This window comes from Myripristis murdjan, chromosome 9 (assembly GCF_902150065.1).
Source record: "Myripristis murdjan chromosome 9, fMyrMur1.1, whole genome shotgun sequence".
In the NCBI taxonomy this organism is placed as follows: Eukaryota; Metazoa; Chordata; class Actinopteri; order Holocentriformes; family Holocentridae; genus Myripristis; species Myripristis murdjan.
The window spans coordinates 2568326-2591615 of NC_043988.1; the positions used below are offsets into that span (position 1 = coordinate 2568326).

At 42.0% G+C, this 23290-nt stretch overlaps 1 protein-coding gene across 3 annotated transcripts in view; it reads right to left on the reverse strand.

The window, feature by feature from the left end:
• LOC115365766 (tight junction protein ZO-2-like) overlaps window positions 1-23290 on the reverse strand; it is a 117793-nt gene that overhangs the window by 10329 nt on the left and 84174 nt on the right. For 2 of the 3 annotated variants that reach the window (XM_030060920.1, XM_030060917.1), the window contains exons 10-19: window positions 22032-22095; window positions 21394-21544; window positions 18279-18387; window positions 14155-14374; window positions 8299-8483; window positions 6904-6999; window positions 6693-6772; window positions 4975-5185; window positions 3738-3838; window positions 588-806 (exon numbers count right to left, since the gene is read on the reverse strand). In XM_030060920.1, coding sequence (XP_029916780.1) covers window positions 588-806; window positions 3738-3838; window positions 4975-5185; window positions 6693-6772; window positions 6904-6999; window positions 8299-8483; window positions 14155-14374; window positions 18279-18387; window positions 21394-21544; window positions 22032-22095 — 1436 coding nt within the window. The remainder of the gene's footprint in view (window positions 1-587; window positions 807-3737; window positions 3839-4974; window positions 5186-6692; window positions 6773-6903; window positions 7000-8298; window positions 8484-14154; window positions 14375-18278; window positions 18388-21393; window positions 21545-22031; window positions 22096-23290) is intronic. The other variant, XM_030060919.1, reaches the window with a different exon arrangement.

Sequence of the window (23290 nt, forward strand, 5' to 3'; positions counted from 1 at the left end):
ATTTTCTGGAGGACAGTAAAGTTTACATCCTGCTCTGAGTGTGTGAGTGTGACCCTTACCTACATAAATACAAGAGGTGCCCCTGAGCAAGGCAGTCAACCCCAAAATGCTGCAGAAGACTGTGGTTTTCAATTGATCTACAAGTTAAATATCAGGTTCAGTAGATATATCAATAAGCCATAAATTATATAAATTATATCTCAACATTTTGGCCAGAAATCTGGTTGGATGTTGTTGAAATGTAATTTGTGGCTTATCCATACAGAGTTGAATCGAGGTCAAGTGGACTTTCTGGCATTTCTGGACCAGAACTGCCAGAACTGAAGGAGCTTCTTGAATGAGAAGTGAAACATCTTTAAGAATCGACCAACAGTCCAGTTGACCTCGAGTCAGCTCTGTGTGGAAAACCATGACCTGGATGACTGAGAACCTACACAGACAATTTATGGCTTACAGATATTCTACAGAACTCTTTAACTTCAATTGATTCAACCAAATATCTATGGGGGACTATCCAAAGAAATATTACCCCACAATTGTGTGTGTGTGTGTGTGTGTGTGTGTGTGTGTGTGTGTCTCATGCAGACCTCCTCAGCCATGACAGGTTCAGATGAGCGGCTGATGGCGGAGATGTGGGACGTCTCCCCGTCCGGCTCGTTGTCGGTGTAGGCCCCGCCCTCGTCGGCGGTGTCGTCCAGGTCAGAGGTCAGCCGGCTGTCCATGCTGAGGTAGTCAGTTGACATGGCGGACAGGAAGGACAGACGCTCCACATCCTGGCAGTCCAGATCACTCTCTACCCCCTCCAGCTAGAAGAGACACATGATGGATCTTGGGTGTACAGGAAGGAAGGATGGACAGACGGATAGCACAAGAACAAGAGAGAAGAAAGAAAGACAAACAGAGCCGAGCTGTAGAGCACCACTGGCAGGAAGTAGGAAGACACAGTGTGAGCATGCTCAGAGTGCAGACAGGAAGTGGCTGCTACAAAGGTGACAGGAAGATAGAGGGGTCATTCAGACCCCTACAGATTCATAAAACCAAATACAACACATTTCTACTGTATGCTGCATATTTCCACAGACATGCACGCATAACTGTTTAATATATTCCAATATAAAACTTATAGGAAGGTATCAACAGGATATGAGAGAACAACATTCAGACCACCTCAGAGGGAAAATCATTGTATTTGAAAAAAAAAAATGTTTATGGAATTGAAACATATTTAAAAATTAAAATATTTGAAAAAAAAAAAAGAAAAATATTATTAAAATATTGTTCATTTGTATTTATTTATGTGTTTATTATATATTTTTTTACTTTTTCTTGACATTTTGTGTGGGCAAATTTTCTGGTAACTTTCTGGGTGTTTCTTTTTTTTTTTTTTCAATTTTGCTAAACCTAACCCATGAAATGACCTCAAATGACGTCCCTCATCCACCTATCCCTTCAAATAAAATTGATCAGTTCTTTCACTGAACAACAAAAACCTTCTCAAGTTTCTGGTTTCTGCATTTTCCTACATTTTTCCTCAGTCCTCTCAGGTCGAGTGTGTAGGACTCTAGACATGATGTGTGCATGTGACGGGGGAATGCACAGTGCAGGGTAGAAATTCAACTGAATTTGCATTAAATTGGGTTATTTTAACCAAGATTGTGCTGCAAGATGCTTTTTTCAACTACATTTAAGCTCCCTGTTATAACCTAACCTGCAAGTTTGTAAATTTCTAGCTTATTCATGTTAATTCTCATTAATTCCCATACATTCACATTAATTCCCATGGAAAGTTTCCAACTTTGAAAATTCCTGGAATTTTGCAATCCTACTTGTGAATAATCATTCTCTGCACTGTGTGACACCCAAACATCCTGTTTCAGCAGGAACGACATAAAATCAAGAAAGTAAGAAGCCATTTCATGGGCTCTTTAATGTTCTAGTGAGTTTTTGCTAATCACCATTTTCCCCATGTTTTTGAAAGAAATCAAATTAATTTGCTCAGGTTTCAAAGGATTAATATGTTTCAAAGTGATATTTGAACAATGACCAACTGTAGTGAGATTAAAGCGGAAAGAATAAAATGTTAATATGATCCCCGATGGACTGAAAACACATTTTATGCAATTATGCAATTAAAAAGTAAGTAAACACTAAATTACACAAGACAGAAAACCTCTGTGGCGCCGCCCTCTACGGGCTGAAACTTCAGTGATATACACTATATTACCAAAAGTATTCGCTCACCTGCCTTTACTCATACTATGAACTGAAGTGCCATCCCATTCCTAACCCATAGAGTTCAATATGATGTCGGTCCACCTTTTGCAGCTATTACAGCTTCAACTCTTCTGGGAAGACTGTCCACAAGGTTGAGGAGAGTGTTTATAGGAATTTTTGACCATTCTTCCAAAAGCGCATTGGTGAGGTCACACACTGATGTTGGTCGAGAAGGCCTGGCTCTCAGTCTCCGCTCTAATTCATCCCAAAGGTGTTCTATCGGGTTCAGGTCAGGACTCTGTGCAGGCCAGTCAAGTTCATCCACACCAGACTCTGTCATCCATGTCTTTATGGACCTTGCTTTGTGCTCTGGTGCACAGTCATGTTGGAAGAGGAAGGGGCCCGCTCCAAACTGTTCCCACAAGGTTGGGAGCATGGAATTGTCCAAAATGTTTTGGTATCCTGAAGCATTCAAAGTTCCTTTCACTGGAACTAAGGGGCCAAGCCCAGCTCCTGAAAAACAACCCCACACCATAATTCCTCCTCCACCAAATTTCACAGTCGGCACAATGCAGTCTGAAATGTACTGTTCTCCTGGCAACCTCCAAACCCAGACTCGTCCATCAGATTGCCAGATGGAAAAGCGTGATTCATCACTCCAGAGAACGCATCTCCACTGCTCTAGAGGCCAGTGGCGGCGTGCTTTACACCATTGCATCCGACGCTTTGCATTGCACTTGGTGATGTGTGGCTTGGCTGCAGCTGCTCGGCCATGGAAACCCATTCCATGAAGCTCTCTGCGTACTGTACTTGGGCTAATCTGAAGGTCACATGAAGTTTGTAGCTCTGTAGCAATTGACTGTGCAGAAAGTCGGCGACCTCTTTGCACTATGCGCTTCAGCATCCGCTGACCCCTCTCCGTCACTTTACATGGCCTACCACTTCGTGGCTGAGTTGCTGTTGTTCCCAAACGCTTCCATTTTGTTATAATAGAGCTGACAGTTGACTGTGGAATATTTAGGAGCGAGGAAATTTCACGACTGGATTTGTTGCACAGGTGTCATCCTATGACAGTTCCACGCTGGAATTCACTGAGCTCCTGAGAGCGGCCCATTCTTTCACAAATGTCTTGTTTCACAGTCTGCATGCCTGAGTGCTTGATTTTATACACCTGTGGCCAGGCCAAGTGATTAGGACACCTGATTCTGATCATTTGAATGGGTGAGCGAATACTTTTGGTAATATAGTGTAGCTGCAGGTATTTTGTCTTTGACAACTACTAAAAAGTCCTGCTTATACATCACTGATTGGATGTGTCCAGCAGTGCAAAATGCCTGAAAGTTTCAACCCCTAGAGGGCAGTGCAGCAGCACTTTTCTACTAGTGTCAAATTCCTTTTGAAAGCAAAAATACATTTTTTCTATATTCCTGTGAGGTGACCAAGCCTGTGAAACAAATGTGTGTGTATGTGTGTGTGTGTGTGTGTGTGTGTGTGAGTGTGTGTGTGTGTGCGTGTGAATTTACCTTGCCTTCAGACACCCAGACAGCTTGCATCTGCTGCTCTCTGATGGAGTCTTTGACGCTACCATACCAGGCATCATTGGCTGAGTTCAGATCTATGGTGGCTGAATGGATGAGACAAGACAGTTACTTCAACAACCTCAGCACTGACACACACACACACACAAACAGGATGCACACAAACATTTCTACAACTATAGCAGTACCAGTAACGTGGTGTTAAAGAAACAATCAAGTACAATGACACTCCTCCATGTCCCCTCCAGGTCTCTTAACTGAAACTCAACCTCACACATACACCACTGAAACTGTGTAGGTTTTCAGTGGTGTATGTGTGAGTTTAAATTTCAGTAGCGTGTGTGAGAGATTACATTTCAGTGGTGTGTATGATATGTTAAATTTCAGTACTGTATGTAAGAGGTTAGATTTCAGAGCTGTATGTAAGAGGTGTAATTTCAGCTCTGTATGAGTAAGCTAAGTTTTCAGTGCTGTATGTGTGGGAATAGCCTAATGTATGTGAGAACTTAAATTATGTTATGTGCTTCATTAGTATAATGGAGTGGCTTAGTTGGCAATGTGAGAGGATTTCATTGTGTGTGTGTGTTTCAGTACTATAAATGAGAAGTTCACACAATACATGTATGCCAGATGTTAAGTAATTGTATGTGCAAGCCAAAGACTGAATTTTGTCCCAAATGGCCACATCTGTTCATACAGTACCACTACAATCTACCAATAGGGTTCTTGTTATTAAAATACATTTCTGTGATTTGATTATATTAAGATTACAATGATTGAACATCTTTTCAAATAGATAAATAAATATATAAAATTTCAAAGGAATTCCAAAAGAATTACATATAATTTGTCAATAATATGAATATGAAAAATATAACAGCTAAGAACAGCAACAGAAAGCAAGTCTGGGTTTTAAAGAATAACTCAACACTGAATCACACGAGGCAGAAAACTTCTGCTGCACTGCCCTCTAGGGGGTGAAACCTGCAGGCATGTTGCACCTCTGGCCACACCTGATCAGCCTCTAGAGGGCAGTGCAGCAGAGGTTTTCTCCTGGTGTTGACTCGCTCTTGATGAAGTGATTTATGACTGAAGCAGCTAGGCAGCACATTACAGAGGCTCCTCTGGAAAATGCTAAGACTTGAGCATAGACTGTGGAGGGATTGATTAAGAAGGATCTGGGTGTTTGTGCCTCTGCGTGTGTTGAGTGTCCAGCACCAACCAGTGAATAAATGAGAGCAGGTCTTCCTCAGTTTAACAGCCTGTTCATAGAGTTTTCTGGCACTGCGGTTAGAGCTGGGGATCACCCTCTGCCTCATGGCCTTGATGCCCTGCTTGCTGTCAGGGTTGAAGAAGATGACAATGGGGTACCACTGGGTGTAGTTCAGGGTGTCCACTGCCTTAGGAGTCACATCTAGCAGGGCATGCTTGTCCTGTGTAGGGTGTTGGTTGGGGGCACAAGATTGAGTCATGATTTTATGAACTGGCCACAGTGGATAGTACACTGAGATAGTCAGCAGACAAGCTTTAGATCTGTCAGTTGGCAGTACAAAGAGTTGAGTTAATTTCATCCTATGCCATCCTCCTGCTGGATTACCCTGCCGTCCTTTGTCCATACAACTTCAAGCACTTTCCAATGCCATCAGCCACTCTCCACGACTGTCCACCACAATGGATTTTCAACCATTCTTGCATTCCTTAAACCACTCTGTTATGTTGCACACCTTTCTTACATCCTTTAGCCACTCCTCTAAACCTTAACCCACTCTCCTATGCCATTCACCACTACCCCAGGCCTTCAAGCACACTTCGAAACCTTCAACCACTCTAGACCTTAAGCCACTCTAATGCAAATTTGCGCCGGGCGACGCGGAAGATGCAAAAATATGCAACGTGAATGACACAGATATGCTAAATTCCCATCAATTGGGTATTCACCTGAGTTCAAAGTTTCCAACTTAAGAGAAAATTTGAGGTTTTCTATGATGTGATTTTGTGCTGACTCTTCAATGCCAACCTTTTAACCTCTCCCTCCTTGAGTCTTGCCTCCAAAAAATGTATAACCTGCAACACTTTCAGAAGAAGGTTGACAGCAACCAAAGCTCTGACGCACAACCACCCTTCAGTCTTCCTTGTACATCATGTGCTACCTGCTCTTCTAATCTCTGGGTTAACATGTCTCTGCTGTCTCCCAATGTAAAACCCATCACTCATCCTCACTAGGACACCATACTCCAGCCTCTTCAGCCTATCCCGTATTCCCTTTTTTAGAGCATCACTGCTGACTTGCTTCTCCTCCTTAACATCTGACTGTGTACTATCCACCTTTAAATCAGCTAGAGGTACTCTTCCTCTCAAGAAGCTTACCATCAACTTTGATCAGGCTTGTATCCTGCTCTCCTTTCTCTCAAATTCTTGAACATGGTGCCTCAAACCGACATCAGTGTATCTCATGTACCTTTTTGGAGCCAAAGCAGTCTTGATTCAGGACAGACCATTATAAAGTAATATAAGCACTCCACTCTACTAGAGACACATTCCACTAGCTTATCTAAACTTGTGGACATGGAAAGCCCTTTGAGACTGTGAACAATGATACTGGGTTTTAAATAAACCTACACTTGAACTATCTTCAGTGATCATCTTCCCACAGATCTTCTGAGGCTGTCAACCACCAGATGCCAGATGCAAACCTGAAAATCTCTGAATCTGTGTGCTTATGGTTTGCCTGCTACCTGTCTGACTGCAATAATCAGATGTTCTGAAGAGGGATTTTGTCCTCAGTGTGTACCCTCTAATGCTCTACTACATTCTCTGACACCCAGGTTGAGTTGAGTTTTTCGCCCAATATGGATACTTTCTTTACCTACTCTACTTTTTAAAACTTTCTTACAGTCATGACAACATAACTTATTGCTAATAATGATATTGTGTGTGTACCTGCTCAATGATTTGTCGGATGGTGTTGAGGCGAACAACTCCTGAGGATTTCTCCGAGCCAGCATCTTTTGGCTCAGTTTCTGGTATGAGGACACAGAAGACAAAGAATGCCAATAACAACAGTAGTTTAAAAATAAATAGGCAGGTAGAAATTCACACACACACATGTACATGAAGAGACATCCACATAAGAAGTGTAGAAGAGGCTTACTGGCAATAACAAACTGGTCTGGCATCTCAGTGGCCAACTTCTCACTGGCAGCATCAGCAATGGGGCCAAACAGCACGACAGGACGCCGGAAACCAGCTGCAAGGAGACACTGTTGATTACAGTGCTGCGGACAGTATCCGACCTTTAACTGACTAACAGAACATTAAAGGGATAGTTCACCCATTTTGAAAAAATTGATATTATTTCACTTCCTCCCTACATGTTGTTTAGAATAGTAGCGGTGCTATCCTCCTCTCATTGTTAGTGAGTGCTAAAATACAAAAATAAATACACATGGGCATGGATGATACTTTTGCTAAAAATAATATTTTTTTTTTTCTGTTATCAACATCCAGAAAGGCCAGGTAAACTCTGCACTTCCACTGGCACTGAGAGCTTAGACAGCACAAGAGAACAGATCTGTTTGATCATTTCAATTCTGAAAACATTTTTAAGCCATTATATGCTATTTTGTGCTTTGTTTAACAATTTGGGCGGACTAAAGTGGTTATTTTCAAGAACGTTAGCTAGGGAGAAGTCTACCTCAATGACAGGGGGCCAACTTTTAGCATCTGGAGGATCCAGTCAGTATCCAGCACTCACTACCAATGTCCTACATAACAGCTAGGGGAGATGGGAAACAACAACAAATGGGTGAACTAAGCCTTTAACATAACATTCTAAACACCCGTGGCCATTTGCAGACTCATGCTCCTTGATGTGGTTTCCAGTCTTTTACTGCAACTTTTTTTCAGACTTTCCCATCAAAAGTCAAGCACTGTGAAATCATACATTTTTGAGAAGCTAAAAGCTAAATTTTACATCAAAGGGTGTCTGTGTCAGGCTTGGAAGAGGCTGTTCAGAATGTTGGCTTGCCCAGTTCATGAAAACAAGCCTTTGACATGATTGTGATATAACATTGTACAACACACACTCAAATGACAAACTGACAGTCATTTGACAATATACAGTCATTTGATCTAAATTCCCACAAAACACAAACATGTACAGGACTTGGGTTTGGAGCTTGTATCATGAAGTATTGATACTAAGAGCTGTTGTAGTATTGCAACCTGCATTACAACCAAAACTGGGCCAAAACAAAGACAGACAGAAACAAAAGTCTGAAAAATGAACTTTATATGTACGAGAGTGTGCATGCTGTCTAGAAATTCAAGATCCAAAACACAATGAAAACATACACGTTATGTACAGAGCAGGCGGTACTCTCCTCTTCTGCTTCAATCTCTCTGGTTTTCCCCTGCAGCTTTCCATCTCTCTACATGTGCCTTCTAAATTTTATCTTCTCCATCTTTCCCCTGTGCCTTGATTTCCCTCCACCCTTCCAGCTTTCTGACTCAGTTGGCTTTAGTCTGGCTCTGGCATCACACACACCTTCTCGGAGCACCACCCTCTCATAGGCTGGGAAGCGAGTGGCCAGGGTCTGGCTGCTCAGGTCGTCTCGGCTCTTCCTCAGGTCTTTCCTCTTTGCCGCTCGTTGGCCCCGCAGCCGCCAGAAGTCAGCTCGGTCGCCTGGACTGGCCTTATGGGAGCTCTGGACGCTGGCCATCTGCTCCGCTCTGACAGGGAGGCAAGATAACTCTATTACTATACTAGGGCAAATGTAAATAGATTATTGAGATTTATGTGAAAGTACAATTCTGCTTTAATGCAAATCGGAACCATTCAGTAAATATGTGGCTTATTTCATGTGGACTAATAGATTTTAATTGAAAAAAGTAAAAAGAAAAAGAAAGAAAAAAAGTCAAATAAACCTAAAACAGAATCATATCCTGCTCTCCTCTGAGTTTACCATAATAACAATACCAAATTTTTGAGGAAGGGTGTTGAGCTACAGCTGGAGAGAAGATAAGTGTGGAGGTATGAAGTACAGGGAAATGTAATAATGTCAAAAAAAAAAAAAAAAATAGCAGGTACAGACAGGCAAGAGTGGGACACAGGAGAGAAGAGAGTTTATTATAAAGGTACAGTGGTGGAAAAAAGTTTTCGGACACCCTTAAAATTTTACACAATCTCAAATATTATCATGGAATATTTGTGGAAAAATCTTTTTTGTATTTCAAAAGGTGTGGCTGCATTAGACAGATACAAACAAATACAAATTATATTTTTTTGTTTATTGTTTACAAGAAAAACTAACAAAACTAAATTCTTGACAAATTCTTCTGACCACAGAATCTTCTTCCAGTTCCTGGCTGTCCAGTTCTTGTGTACCTGGACCCAACGACGCCTCTGTCTCTCATTGATCAGGGGCTTCTTGATAGTCTTGTAGGACCTTAAGCCATGATCTGAAAGTCGGCCACGTACAGTGCGGGTGGAACACTGGACACCAGTTTGGTTTGACCACTGCTGCTGAAGCTCCTGTGATGTCATTGGGCGGTTTTGCCTGCACATGCGGATCAGGATGTGGTCATTTCTTGCTGAAGAAACCCTTGGACGCCCAGATCTTGGTTTGTCTTCCAAGCTGTTGGTTCGTCTGTGTTTCTGCAGAGTGGATCCAACTGCTGAAGGACTGCATCTGCACTTCCTGGCTATCTGGCGGCAGCTGTACCCTTCCTGGCTGAGAATCTTTATCTTCAGGCGTGTTTCCTGCGTTAGGTTCCTTGTTTTAGCCATTTTTGTGTCTGAAGAACTTTCAAATGTGCTGGCTTTATATAGACACGAAGCTTGGCAACAAAAATTGTGTCCTTTAATAAAAAGAACGACCTTCATCACTGGTACCAAAATGACCCAATACTCAAAATTTCTTATGTATTTTTATGGAACCAATCAATTTTAAGTTTTTAATGGCTTTTTCAGGATTTGTTTAGTATTTTGGCTGTGACTGTACTAAAAGAAATTGCACGTGAAGACCTAAGAGTGATTCTTAATGCAATATTTCACAAATGCATGGGGTGTCCGAAAACCTTTTTCCACCACTGTATAGTGATAACAAACAGGAAAGCTGGACAGACAGAATGACAGAAAAGGTGTGCGATTTGGCGAGGTTTCCTCTAATAATGCAGCGTGTCTTTAGGCCAATCAGTTACAAACATGACACTTTATTTTGACCTGTAATTATAGCACTATCTTGGGCCAACCAGTTTAACTTTACTGGAGTGCAGTAGTGCAATGCATCATTCCTTCAGATTTTGTGTCTGAGCCTTGGAGAAGTAGTTAAAGAGCGTTATCCTTTAACTGGTGTAATGGTATAATTTTAGTTTCTTTTTATATCACAATTATGGTACATGAAAAGTCTTAACCCATCAAAGCATTTGTCACAGCCAGAAGCTACCACTGTCTGTTCTACTGCAAGTTTTCCCAACTTCCCAGAAGTCACAGGCTCCCATCGTTTTCACAAGAACATTAGAAACTGCATGCAGAAACATACTGCTGCTTCTGTATTTAGACTCTCCATGGGCGTTAATGGTGACAGGACCAAAAATAAAATGACAGTGTTATCCTTTCATGAAAGATGACAGTTGGAGCGCCAACGACAATATGTCATGACAGCATTTTATTTTACAACACTTTAGCCTATTCAGCATCCAGCTTGGACTGGGAACCCCTTTTCATATATCTCACAACTGTAAAACAACTGTCTATTTTTTACATTCATTGATATCTAAGAGTGTAATTCAAATCCACTTGACATACAGCTGATATGAGTGAGATAATGTAGTTCCTCAGGGCTGTTTTGCAACGCTTGAGTCACAGTCACACATCGGTGACATTGTGTGGGATGTCATGATGACCTAGTGTAGCCCCAGGCTGCTCGGTTTCAAAAGCACGATGGCAGCCCAGCTGACAGCAGACTGGCTGGCTTGCACTCTGAAGCTTGTTTTACACTGCTAATTGTCGCATCTCTAGAAAAGGAATTTCCTGTGAGGGAACCAACACCTCAAGCATAACAAAGGTTTTATTATGAAAGTGAATATCGTATTTTCTATGCTGTGCGAGCTTCCGATCTCAGTAAAATGCCCTGATTCCAGCTCATCGTCAAGTAGATTGCAGCACCCCATCATATCTCATTATTTTAAGTGGTTGAACTTATTTTTGTTGGGAAACCAGCTATCATTTCCCCCCGCCGCTTTGGAGATCTAGCCTGCCAAATCAGCAATACAGAGCAGCTACTGCACACTTGCCTGAAAAAGGTGGCAGGTGCAGGACAAAAGTTGTATAAAGAAACAAGTCATCTGCAAACTTTTCACCATTGCATTTATTACAGAGTGGCATTTTGTCAACAAGACCCTCATCAGAGCTTGAAATAGACCCACATATATCATCTCCCACAGGACGAAGACACACCAAAAGAAGGAAGTGTGCCTGCAACAATTTGAATCTTTTCAATTTTGCAGAAATAGTACAGAAAAAGAGTTTAAATCAGCATAAATCATCGTTTGTTCACTATGACTGGGAACCCAAGAAAAAAAATCCAGAAAATGGATTTGTGGTTGAAACATAGCAGCGATAGATCTGAAACAAGGAGAAAGAAGAGAAAAAGACGCAAAACCAGGGCCAACAAAATCTCCTCTGTATCAGGTTGCTGTTGCAGACACTGATGGAGCTGGATTGGACCTCTTTATATAGGCTTTTTTCTGGTCAGAGGTTTTTGACAACCACTGCTCTAAGCCAATCACTTACCAACTCCTACCAACCATTTTCCTCCATGGTCTGATGAGGCCCACTGGGCTGAAACGTCAGCATGCTTGTTGACATGGCCAGAACAAATTGGTGAAATTGGATCTTGTCCAGTAGATCTGCGTGCGCGCTACCTACATTTGGGCATTCAGTGCTGGTTGTGTAAATCTGCTCTCATATCTTAAATGAATCGTAAAGTTGTTTATCTATACTGAGCCACTGTAAGGAATACACTGGCAAGGAGTGATCCTGCTCTTCTATTCTTGCAGTGCTGTACGTGACCTAATATTTTTTCAGGTAATCCAGCTTTTTCTTTTTCTTGACCTCTGTATCTTGTTGAATTTTGTTGTATCTGGGTTGTCAATATATGTGTATTTTGATACTGTACATACATACGAACTGTCAAACAAATTAAAATGTAAAAGAAAACAGTTAAAGCAGCACGGTAGCACAGTGGTTAGTGCTGCCGCCTCACAGCAATAAAGTCCTGGGTTTGATTCCATAACATGCAAAACAGTTGAATTGCAGACACTAAATTGCCTCTAGGTGTGAATATGCTTGTCTGTCTGTCTGTCCTGTGATGGACTGGTGACCTGTCCAGGGTGTTCCCTGGCCCTGCCCCTGTGGGAGATGATATGCATGCATGGTATTGGGTGTACAGCGTGGATTGATGAAGGCCTTGTTGACTGAAAACGTCTGTGAAACACAATGGAGAAAAGTGTGCTGACAGCTTGTTTCTTACAGACTTCGTGCAATACTTGCTGGGTTTTGAAACAGATTCTTAGTCATTATCTGCATGCACAAGCCTCACAAATAGTCATCAGAATCCAGTCCTGCTACAACCCTAACATCTGAAAGTACAGATCACTTGAAATCAAAAAAAAAAAAAAAAAAAAAAAAAAAAGATGAGAGGAATGGAGAGACGAGAACTGGAAAAAGAGGGGGGTTGAGGGAGGAGTGGTGTGGAGGAGTTACAGCACGAAGATGAAAGGCAGTGGATGGAGGGGAAAAAGAAAATAAGGAGTTGAAAAGAGGGGAGAGTGGATGAAACTGAAGGAAGTGGTGATGGAGAACAAGATAGGAGAATAGATGAAAGGATGAGCAGAGGAGTGGCTGGCTGGTCAGATGGCTGATCTGAAGCCTTTTTAATCACAGCAGGTTAGATAGAAAGCAGTTGGGACCAGCCTATCTGATACACCAGGGAATCTGTTCAGAAAACGTGCTGTGAGGGACTACAGCCTTCTTATCATTTCTGAGGATCTAATTTCCTCCGCCAAGGAGGTCAAATCTCCAGCTGGGAGTTACATGAACACTGTCCGTATGTTCATTTATCTGTCAACATGATAACTGAAAAAGTACTTGATGGATGCGTACAAAAAATGTCTCTGGCCAATCAGCCTCAAGGACGCATGGCAATGTGCATGGCAAAAACAGGACTGTTGTTCCACAACACATTCACGTAACATCACGAAACACTGAATGGGTGTTGGTCATGCGGTCATGGGTCAAAGCAATCACTGACCAGTTTTCCCTGTTGACTTGCCAAAAAGGGTGTGTCAACAAAATTGCAGAAAGGGGGCAGGGTGTGGAACCACTGAATAAACACCAAGTAAACATGCTAGTCCCATCTTGCCAGACTGTCACCAAATACGATGGCTCTATGATAACTATCATGAAGTTTCCATCTCTACCAACTGATTCAAGATTCAAGATTCAAGATTTTTATTCGTCACATGCATGATGTACGGGTACAGCAGCAGTGAAATGCAATTGCAACAACTCCAGCACTGTGCAAGTAAAAAATAGATAAGAATAAAATAGATAAAAAATAAAATAAAAATAAAATAGAAAGTATATATGACGCTCCTATATACAATATACAACCTATGTACAATATACTACAATATACAACAAGTCCAAATAAATACAAAGTAAGAAAGGGAACAGAAGAAGAGTGAATGAATGGGAACATGGACTAAGCTGCAAAACCCTGAAGAACAACCCGCTCCGACGGAGGGTCAGAGTTAGCATGAAACCATGAGACCATGGTTTCACGCTAACTGAGTTATGTTTTTGTCCCATTATGTCTGTTTTTTTTTTTTTTTTTTTTTTTTTTTTTTTTGCAGGATATCTCAAAACTTTGTGGAAAGCTTGGTCATGGGCTAAAAAGAGCTGATTGACTTTCTCATGCTAATGGGTCAAAAAGTTGGCGGGCATCATAAAAAAGTTTGTAATCTCAGAATGGATTCATTCACACACCCTAACCCTAACATGAAAAAATGCAGAAAACATGACCTTCAATTAAAAGCATCTTTCTAGATTAGTATTGAATTGCACAATGGATAACAGTTGTAGCATTAAAATAGGAATTCAAATACACTGTCTAACTGAATATTTCTAATGAATTTAATTTTAATGAAATTAAGCTATTTCATTTTGCTGGGGACCCCTTTTAAGCTGCCCATGGAGCCCTGGAAGCCCCTATATGTCTCTAAAGAACCCCTGGATCTTCATCAAGGACCACTGAAACCCATAAGGACCTCTGGGTGTCCACGGACCCATGGGGCCACTGGTCTAACATAATACAGAGGAATGCTAGTGCCATCCTACCTGCTCTTGTTGGGGATGATCCCCTTCTCCAGCAGCTGCTTGTCCTTGCCAGTGCGGATGGCCAACCAGTTGCCCAACTTGCCATCGTAGAGGGTGTCCACCACCTTGAAGATCTCCCCACGGCTGAAGGCAAGGCTCTGAGGAGTCTCCTTCTCATATTCAAAGTGGGTTCGGATAAAGAAAGAGTCTCCACGCCCTGACACCAGGATGTCATTATAGACTAGGGAGGAATAGATAGACAGAGAGATAAAAAAAAAAAGTGAAGGAAAGGCAGATGGAGAGAAGGAGGAAGGGTAGGAAGGCGTGGGGGAGAAGGGAGTGTAAGGCGTTAGTCCAGTACTCAAACTATAGTCACAAATTTCATCTATATATACACTCTTTTTTATGATAATATCTGTAGTTTTCATATAGTTTTTCGATCTATAGTTTTTCTAATCTGAATAAAACTGTCTTGTGGTATGTGATATCACAATTCATTTTCTATGACCGGATAGCAGTGGAATGTATTTTTACTGTCCCTACCGGAACAGTGAGGGAAGTGTGTTCTGTGCTCATGAATGAAATGTGCACACACGCGCTGGTGACGTGATTCACCAGTGTTACAATCCTTTCAGCTTTTATAAGGTTTAATTTCCAGATCTGTGAAGAAACCCGCCCTTCTACATACAGGGACGAATGTTATTCATAAATCCTGGCCCTCACTTGGCTCACATGTCTCTTGTCTGTTGAGGGCCATGCACCCATCAGAGAGGCCAAAATTATTGATGAATAGATTTTTATCCGCAGGACTGGAGGGCATGACTGAGGTACAGCCCTACAGAAGAAGGTTCAGCTGGGTTGAACCTTCTGTCTGTCAAAACAGCTGGAAATCTGAAGGAAATGGGCGTGTCATCAGCCCTGTCTGGACAATGAACAGCTCTCACTGACAACTAATTGTAAAGAATTAAGATACTACGACTGCACCACTGGACCCCTTCCTGCAGGAACCTTTCATGCTCTCATTGGTTGTTTCTCAGTGCCATTCCAGGAGCTTAGACTGGCTTGAGAACACTCAAACTACAGGAGTGCACTGATTTTGTACTGACAATTTTCAAACATTTTTGTAAACTGCTCAGACTACAGGAGCCTCGGTGACAAGCACAAGGAGAAATTTGTCCCCCTTGTGAGTTTTTTGTTCTGGATCTCAAAAGTTTGTGACTGGAAAATCATAGTTAAATCTTGTAATCTGAGTCTGGCTTTACAGGAGCATTCTTGTAATCAGAAGGTCAGCGGTTCAATTCCCCGGACAAGCTATGAGTGGGGAGAGTGAAATGCTGCTGAGGTGCTCTTTAGTAAGACATTGAACCCCTAGTTGCTCCAATGGAGCCGCTCACTGGTCAGCGACAGACGACTGTGGTTGCACAAGTACCTGAATAAGAAATGGTCACCAAAAGAAGGCACCAAGCTGAGGGACAAACACAAGGATATATTCAAGAACTTACACAAACACAGAGAGGAACAGTGTCAGTGACAGGTCAGCTCTGTCAGCGGCTGTGTCATGTGAATCGCTTCACAAACAGAATTTTTCCATAAAAAGGCTCAAGCACTCTTTTTTTCAGGGCCACAAGCTCAAGGGGCCTATGTGCTCATTATATAACATGGTTTGTGTTGTTCATTCTCACTCTGGGTTTTTGAGTGTATGTGTGTTGGTGAAATGTGTCTATGTGTGCCATGGCTGGGTGAACCAAAACTAGCCTGAACTGGTCTAAAAGCCTCTGGGGACCAAGCTGGTATCTCTGCCATTACATGGAGACATAGACAGAAAGTGGAAGAGAGAGTGAGAGAGAAAGAAAGAGAGAGAAAGAGAGAGAGAAATGGGCTATGGTCCTGAGATGTGACAGCTGGCAAAGCACTGTGGGAGAGTACACCGTGTTCTGGGTTTACTGTACTACTCACTCTGAAAATCCTACAATTGATTCAGTTAAGACAGCTGATACTGAAACATGCACACTTTCAATCATTTTCAGTAATAACACGTGTCACTGATAAAGCTTCTTGCAGATGACTCATAATTTGATGAACATAACCATTTCACTAAAAATGAAGAATTAAAGATGAGGGAAACTGTCAAGAAAGGTCATATTTGATAGAGGCTAAGTTAAAAAAGTCAAGTCTCAACATCCAATAACCAAGAACCCAAGATCCAAGCTTGGTTCTAAGACAGGAAGAAAACAGGAAATACATATTGAAGAGATCAATCAGCCCAAGTGTCCAGCATCATTTCCCCCTCCCCACATCAGCGCTAAAACACAAGTTGTGGGAAGAAATAACAAAATCAATGCAGAGATACTCAGTAACAGAAAGTCATTCTTCTTCATTGTTCTCCTGAATGTCCCTAAAAGCATCTGTAATTGTTGATGAGGATGCTGATGAGGATAAAGGGATTAGATTGACTAGGGAGCCAGACGGTATAGATCACGTTCAAAAAACTGCAAACGGACTCTGTCTGTGTCATCACCACAAATGCTCAGCAGGACTGGATACAACCGGTAAGTGTTTAGTTGAAAATGTCTTTTACAATAAAGGCAGAATATAGCTCTCGAAAATCGGAGTGCAGCACATATTGGCCTTCTTTAGCAATATTTTTAACCGTAAGTATTATTTCAAGGGAGACGTTTTGGGGGGTCTATCAGCAATAGAAAAACTAAACGTCTTTAGGCTACAACTTTCCACTATGGCTGAGATATTCTGGTCTCACAATGCATTTTTACACTTGTCAGAGGGGCGAGCATCTATTTGCTGATGTGAGTAAGAGACTAAAATTTTCATTAGGTCCTTGCTGAACAGCCATGACAAACACTTGTGGTCATCACACCACACCTGTTACAGGTCATCTGATGGCTAATGAGTTAGTGCTCTTGCTGCTGCTACTTTCCACTGCACTTACATTGGAGGATTTTCCATTAGTTCTCACAAAATAGGCTGCGCTGCACAGCTTCTATGTTTATACAGTGAAAATCATCAGGAGGACAGGAGCACAGATGGTAACATCCCAGGGATGCACTGGATGCAGTAGATCAAAAAAGCTCCATTCTAAAGTTCTCTCTCCATTTAACATCACAGAACTCTCTCAGGGCTACCCGTTCCCATCAATCACGGCTCCATATCCTCATCCAAAAACGTCAAGTTCCTGGGGTTGCAACAGCTGCATGTGTAACCTCCTTCTTTTTGATGGGTTCCCCAAAAGTAGTGCCGGAAGCACTGCATTTTTAATTGCAATAAAGGCCTATGTGACTGTGACCTACAACCTGATGTGGCAAAATTAGGGGTTTATCAGATAATTCCAAAATAATACAGCTAATTTAAATAAATATAAATATCAGTAATGTAAACAAGATTATTATGGAGAGCTGTAAGTTCATAAAATCAAATAAATGGCTTAACAGACCAATGCTTTACTCAATGCTGTCAAAAGTAAGATTATTTTGTGTAAGTACCTTTTAATCTTAAGTACAACAAAATATAGCCAACTGACAAACCAGTGGAAATACATTTTATTGTACTAACTGCACATGGTTATTGCTGTGTCACTATTTGTCTTCCAGTGTTCATTATGCACAGAAAATGTGGTGACTGTGATATCAGTACCTCCAGACACAGGGATTCAACTTAAAAGGGAACATCATCTGCCCTTGGCGGCATATTTGAGATGCCACATATTTATGCCTTGTGAATATGCAACTCCTGGACAAGGACAGTTTCCTCTTGCAAGAAACTTGTCTCAACTTTCCTGTCTATTACCAAATAACATTGTCATTGTGCTGTGATGGAAAGCAAACTGCTTTTAATGGAAACGCGAGGAGCTGATTTAACTGGCCACGACTGACGCCAGCCACGATCACACCTATTGATAATTTATTCTACCTTATCCAAACCCTTTTACAATGACAGGTCCACCTTGCCACAAAATTAGTCACATCCAAGTGCACAAGTTCCATAGCATGTGAGTGCAGGACCCTAATAAGGACCTGTGTGTTTACACTGTTACTGTGTTCTTGAGACACTGCTAAGTCTTTCATTTTAGTTGGACAGCAATAAGATCAGTAAGTATCATCAACTTGGGTGTTTTAGAGGGAATATTTTACCATCAGGTTTGCTCTGGGCCAGGATGGTGACGTCCTCTCCTTTAGGAATTTCCAACAGGAAGAGCACTGCCTCCTCTCTCACAATGCCTTGGAAATCTACGTTGTTCACCTTTGAAACACAAACAGAATACACCATTAAGACTATGTGTATATGCACACATTATGTGCATATATGTACTATATGTACACTTGCATTTACAAGTGTTTGCAAATTTCATCAGTTAAAATTATTTGTTTTTCAGACCTTTAGAGTGCAAGTTAGAATGAACTCTGTTCATTCTAAATTGCACTCTAACTGAAATGATCATGAAGCTGACAACTGCAGACCTTAACAGAAAAAGGGCTTCAAATGATATATTTAACCATATACACTACTCACAAAAAGTTAGGGATATTCGGCTTTCGGGTGAAATTTCAGGATGAAGCTAAAATGCATTATAACCTTTACAGGTGAACTTAATGTGACCTTCTGTAAACTTTTGAATGCACATGTCCAACTGTTCAGTGTTTCAGTACTTTTTGCACAAGTTGCTGTTCTCTAACAAGGAGTTTAACGGCAAAATTCACATCAGGTGTTTGATGCTCCAGCTCATCGAGGTCGTATCATTAGGGAATGGCTGCTGGAGACTGGGGTACCTCAAATGGAGTGGCCTGCACTTTCTCCAGACCTGCATCCCATAGAAAACCTATGGGATCAGCTGAGTCGCCGTGTAGAGGCTCGGAGCTCTGTACCCCAGAACCTCAATGTCCTGAGGGCCGCCCTTCAAGAAGAGTGGGATGCCATGCCTCAGCAGACAATAAGTCGACTTGTGAACAGCATGAGACGTCGTTGTCAAGCTGTAATTGATGCTCAAGGGCACATGACAAGTTATTGACACAGACATTTTTTGTTGTGGTATACCCACCACTGTTGTTGGCTTTTGTTTCAAGAAATTGTTTGAGATGAGGAAATCACCAGTGTATGCTTCTACTTAAATGCCCTACTTTCATGATATAATATCACTGTAGCGTGAACATTTTACATTTTCCATAAATTTCACCCAAAAGCCAAATATCCCTAACTTTTTGTTAGTAGTGTATATTTAACCATTCTCAAGTCCTTTTAAGGCCTTGGGTTAAGATCATATAATTTTAAGATATGTTAAGGCTTCATGACTTGCATGACTTGTTTTAACCACTGATTTTATCCATTGCTGAGACACTTGAATCCATAATAGCTTAGAATATTGGGCCAACCACCTAAGTGACTTCTACTTGGGAAATGGCTGGCGACCCCAGCCAATCGACTTGACTGTGCCTTCTCCATGAAGAATGTCTGTCAGGTTCAGGAGCTCCTCAAAGTGTTCCTCCCACCATTCGAGTACATCCTAACTTGAGGTCAGCACCTCCCCATTACTGCTGAGTGGCATGAACAAGGTTATGCCTACCCCTCCTGATGATTTTCCAGAACATCTGTGAGGCCAGCTGAATGTCTTTCTCCATGGTCTCCCCAAACTCCTCCTTTCACTTTTATAGTCACTGAAGCTGCAGCCCCTCTGGCCTTACAATACCTCGCTGCTGAATCTAGACTCACTCAGGTTAACCAAACCCAGAAGGTCTCCCTCTTCAGCCTGACACCACCCACACTGATGGTGTCCATTGGGTTCTTGCTTGGCTGCAACATCAGGCTCAGATGACTGCAACACCACGGCTCAAAGCGGCAACATTGACAGAGTCACATTTGAGTCATTAGGCCCGTTTCCACCAAAAGGTCCCTGGTAGTATTTGGGGGGCAGGAGCTACTACTTAGCTAACGTTGCCTGAAGCTAACGTTAGCGTCCCTAAAAATGCCGGCCAAAAAGTGTGTTGTTAGCGTTAGCTAACGTTAGCTAGCACGTTAGCGTTAGCTTGGTAGTGTTGGCCGTGTTGCTAGGGACGCCTAACATTAGCTAAAGCTAACGCTAGTGCCCGGCTATTTTGTTGCTTTCTGTTGACACCATGTCGCGCCGTGAGTAAATCCAATCAGCACCAAGTAAAACCCAAGCCCCACCCAGAAGTTTTTCAGAGTCTCTACCCCGAGGCAGGGCCTTTTTTTTAGCCCCTGTAAAAGTTCAGGAACTCTCTCCTTTGGGGTAGTTCCGGCGGTGGAGACATGCGACAACAGCCCCGGCCCCGTAAAATTACCCCGAAGTTCCGGCGGTGAAAACGGGCCTATTGAACAGGGTCCATTTGGATTCCATACCCACAGCCTTGCCTAAGATGCAGGAGAAGCTCCTCTGGAGATGTGAGTTGAAGGCCTTGTGGACAGGGACCTTCACCAGACATTTCCAGTTCACCCTGACTATACATATGGGTTTACCAGGTCTGTCCGGTTGTCTTCCCTACCATCTAATCCAACTCATCACCAGGTGGAGATCAGTTGACGGCTCTGCCCCTCTCTTCATTCAAGTGTCCAGAACATATGACTGCAGGTGAGATGATCAACAGTCATCACCAATGATCATCACCACTGGCCTAAGGAGTTTCGGTACCAAGTCCACTTATGTTTCAACAATCATGTCCATGGCCAACAATCCAACAATCCAACAATCCAGCACTCCAACACTCCATGGCCAACCATCTGGCTCAGATGATGAGGTGATCTTCTCATTCAATGAGACAAACTCCAATACAGCAGCACTCATCTGAGGGCTAACAAGTAACTCCACACCTGCTGCCTCTCACCGTGGCCAAGTCCAGCCCCTATCCAGGAGTCTAGTTCCAGAGCCGGGACTGTGCATTGATGTGAGCCCAACTATATCTAGCTGGTATCGCTTGACCTCCCGCAAGCTCAGGGTCCTTCTTCCCTAATAGTCAAGGTCTATTCCATTCGTTGGAGGGGGGTCTCATGTAGCTCATTTGGACTGAGCCCAGCCAGACCCTATAACCGGTCCAGCCAACACACACTTGCCTACAAGGCCCCCTCCCTGGCCTGGCTCCAAGAAGGGACCCTGGTCTCCATAACCCAGGCAAGGTGCCTGCTTCTGCCTGCTGACACTCCATAGGGGCTTTTGAATGGCTCTTCATCTGACCAGGAGAGGAAAAAGCACAACTTTGTGTTCCTGAAATGGGAATGGTTGGTGTTGTGAGTTGGTACCTTTATGATCTGGTCTCCAATTCGCAGGCCCTCCTCCTCGGCGGGACTGCCCTCCTGAACACCAGCAATGAAGATGCCAACGTCATTTCCCCCTGCCAGCCTCAGTCCTACACTGTCTCCCTTCTGGAAACTCACCATCAAAGTGTTGGGTCTGCAGGGAAGGAAAGAAATGATTCTGTGATCAATCTATATTGTTATGACTGTGTTTACTCAAGTGAATGATTCTGTTGATTTAATTCACTTAAACAATAAATAAAGATATAAATATGTATATAGCTTGTTCTTTTTTCTTGTTGGAAAGCTATGAACAACTCAAAAGTGACCATGACATCCCCTGTTACTTTTTTTGTGTGTGTGAGGGGTGAAAATCTATCTTTCCTCAAGTTTCATTCAACAAGGCCAGCAGGCACTCAGCAATTCCATGTGACAAATGCACAGAGCAAAAGACAGACAGTTGGATGAAGACCAGTCCCTTCCCCAGTCTTTGATCATGGGGGACAGTAGTGAATAAAAGAATAAAAAGAAAAAGGAGAAGAACAAACAGAAAGAATGAAATGAAAAAATTAAACATGAAAGGAAAGATGAAACAAAAAATAAACACCGGAATAGGTAAAAGAAGAAAAGAGAAGGGAACTCACCCATATATTTCTTCATCTTCTGGACTGGGGCGGAGGAGAATCTTGGGTGTTGTTGTGACAGCAACTATAAAAGAAATTAAACATTCAATGACAACAAAACCTTGCAGCAGATAAAAAAAAAAAAAAAAAGATTATACGCTTGATAACTACAGTTTGAAAAAGTCCAAAACTGCGTTATAAAAGTAATGTACAAAAATGATATGACTGGAAAGACAAAAACTAAACACACCTATGTGGCTTAGTCACAATGTAACTGTTCTGTTGACTGTAGCTACATCCATCAATCCTGCATTTATACACACTGAGTCTGGGCATAAACCTAATCAATCTATAATGTTTGGCCTCTTTGGAGATTAAATAAAGTGGAAGCAACAGTAACTTCCTGCTGGATGGAAGCATCAAATAAAGAAACCGAGAACCATCCTTGTACCATGTGACTGATACCACTCCTGAAACTACTTCATTAAACCACACCCTCTGTTGCTAAAGCCATTACACTGTTCAGAACAGTCAACAAAGTCAACTTAGTTAACAGAGCAGAATCTTTCATTTCATACTTTCATATTTCATACTTCTTCCTTCATAGCCAGACATCTCAAAATGACAACATACTCACAAAATATGATGACTGCAAGGTTCTGTATTTATTTTGCCATTACAGAGAACAAGAACATCCACTGTCACATGCATCATGCCTTCTGATGGTTGAAAACCTGTTGTCAGAGTGCAAGGTTTTGGTAGATCCATCGATAATCAACTATCTATCTTGCAAGAGTTACAATTTGCAAGATCAAAAGATTTGACCCTTCAAGATCAATAAAGTTGTTGTATCTATTTAAATGAAAACTGTGATCGTTGATATGCTGGAAAGAAGATGACCAGTCAAAAATGTATTACAGAATGTAATACATTGGCTACTTCATTCCTAAAAGCGACAAATATAGCAACTTTTTTATGTTTGGGAGAATATCTGTGTTCACACACTAATGCAATTTGATGACAACGTTTTTATTGTCGTCAAATGTTATTTTATAACACAGAACAGGTCGTTGCACACATCACACAAATAGCATGCTAACAAGAGTCCAGTCCTCTGAGAGGGGACCACCGTCAGTCTCCTGCCCCATTCCACAGTACCTCTGCGGGTCAATCTCAGTAGGATGGCTGCAGTCCAGAGAACAGCTCTATACAGCTATAATGTCCATTATCAGCCTGATATGCAATTAGATGAAGACGTCATCTAGCAACCTCTATCAACT